We start from the raw sequence: 1859 nt of genomic DNA, 5'->3' as shown, positions 1-1859 counted from the left end.
GAGAAGGGGGTGGAGGAAGAGGAGGAGGAGGAGGAGCCATTGCCGAAGAAGAAAAGGAAAATCACGGTGGAGGCCGAACAGGAGGAGGAGGAGGAGAAGAAGAAGAAAAAGAAGAAGAAGAAGAAGGCAGCGGCCCGGGACTCAGAGGAGGATTAGAGAGCGGGGCTGGCGCGGGAGCTCCCGCACACGGACTGACAGACTGACGGACGGACGGGAGCGGGCAGCGGCCGCTTGCCCGGCACTGCCGTGTCCTAGCGGCCACTCGGAACGTGGCACGGCCCCTCGTGGCCTGGGTGAGTCCCTCTGGCTACCAGCAGCCCTGGACTGGACCGGACTGTGCCTTACACAGTGGAACTTCCAACGGGGCTGGCCCCAGGCCCTGTCCCCTTCCTGGGGATCTTGGCCTGCACGGGGCTGTCCCCTGGCCCTGTCCCCAGGCCGTGCCCCACCCCAACCTGTGCAGTGCAGGAGAGAGGCCCCGCTTGGGGTCCCCGAACCCCAATAAAGGGCTGAGGTTGTTGCTGCTCCCTCCTGTCCTGCTCCGTGGCAGGGGGGGGGCAGGCTGTCCCCACGGGGGTCACCCTGTCACCAGCAGCCTGCCCCGGGGCCCAGGGACACGACGGCAGCGCGGTCACGCCTGAGGCCACTTGAGGCCACTTTTATTGGAGTCGCTGGGGGGACGGGGTGAGGGACACTACACCTCCAGGGCAGCGATCACAGCCTGGGTGAAATCCATGGAGGTGGAGTAGCCCCCCATGTCCGCCGTGCGCACCTGCAAGGAGACGGGAGGTTAGGGAGCAGGAGGGGACCCTGCAACTGCGGGGTCCTCCCGCCCCAGGGGGGCTGTGGCTCTGCAGGATGGGGCTCCCTGGAGCCCTCTGTGCCCCCCAAATGCCTCAGGGAGGGGCTGATGGCCCCCTGTGCCAGCTTAGGGGCGCCCCAATGTCGGGTTTGGGCTCTGCTTTTAGCATTGCCCCCCCTCCCCAGTTTAGAGCAGCCCCAGCCCCCCAAAGCCGTGAGTCCCCCCAGGGCAGGGCGGAAGCGTTGGACCCTTTATTAGCAAAGCAGGATACAGAGCACAGCGCGGTGACAGCCCCACGGCCCCGGGGGGGCACCAGGCCTGGTCCCACGGGGCCACAGGGTTATGGGGTCACCTCCCAGGTGCAGCTCAGAGCGCTGGGAAACCCCAATTCCCCCGGATTGGGGGGCACAGAGTGCAGCTCCCCACCCTGCCCCAGGTCCGGAATGGCCCAAGGCCACCCCATGCCTGGAATTGTCCCCGCATGGGGACCCCGTGCCAGCAGCTGCCAAGGGGGTGGAGGGTGGGGGACGTGACCCTGCTTATTGCTAAAAGCTGGATGGGATGGGTCCCACGGGAATGGGGTCCCACGGGAATGGGGGTCCCACGGTCACGGTGGTCCCATGGTCATGAGGATCCCACAACTGCACTGGTCCCACAGTCACAGGGATCCCACGGGAATGGGGTCCCAGAGTCATAAGGATCCCATAGGAATGGGGTCCCAGAATCACAGGGATCCCATGGGATTGGGGTCCCATAGTCACAGGGATCCCACGGGAATGGGGTCCCAGAGTCACAGGGATCCCATGGGAATGGGGTCCCATGCTCACAGGGATCCCACAGTCCCATTGGTCCCACAGGAATGACTATCCAGCCACAGGGATCCCATGGGAATGGGGATCCCACAGTCACAGGGATCCCATGGGAATGGGGTCCCACAGCCACGGTGGTCCCAAGAGGAGCTGCCGATGAGTTTGGGGCACTGCCCCGTTCCCCCCAGGCCACCCCAGTGAACCCCAAAATCCGCACTGGCCGCCTCCACGGAGCAACCCCCGCCAGG

The 1859-nt window shown here is 65.5% G+C and overlaps 2 protein-coding genes across 2 annotated transcripts in view; one reads left to right on the top strand and one right to left on the bottom strand.

Annotated features, from left to right (window-relative positions):
• The window catches only part of DCTN1 (dynactin subunit 1), a 51114-nt gene extending 50590 nt beyond the window's left edge, over window positions 1–524 (top strand). Inside the window, 1 exon segment of the mRNA XM_017742383.1 lies at window positions 7–524. Within this exon segment, the coding sequence (XP_017597872.1) occupies window positions 7–156 (150 nt within the window). The 3' untranslated portion in view covers window positions 157–524.
• A 107-nt stretch (window positions 525–631) lies between these two features.
• IDH3B (isocitrate dehydrogenase 3 (NAD(+)) beta) overlaps window positions 632–1859 on the bottom strand; it is an 8195-nt gene continuing 6967 nt past the window's right edge. The window contains exon 10 of the mRNA XM_017742412.1: window positions 632–772. Coding sequence (XP_017597901.1) covers window positions 695–772 — 78 coding nt within the window. The 3' untranslated portion in view covers window positions 632–694. The remainder of the gene's footprint in view (window positions 773–1859) is intronic.

The sequence above is a fragment of the Corvus brachyrhynchos genome, unplaced genomic scaffold, assembly GCF_000691975.1.
Source record: "Corvus brachyrhynchos isolate BGI_N302 unplaced genomic scaffold, ASM69197v1 scaffold166, whole genome shotgun sequence".
Taxonomy (NCBI): Eukaryota; Metazoa; Chordata; class Aves; order Passeriformes; family Corvidae; genus Corvus; species Corvus brachyrhynchos.
Note: the sequence above shows the minus strand (reverse complement) of the source record. Positions and strands in the feature narration are given on the sequence as shown.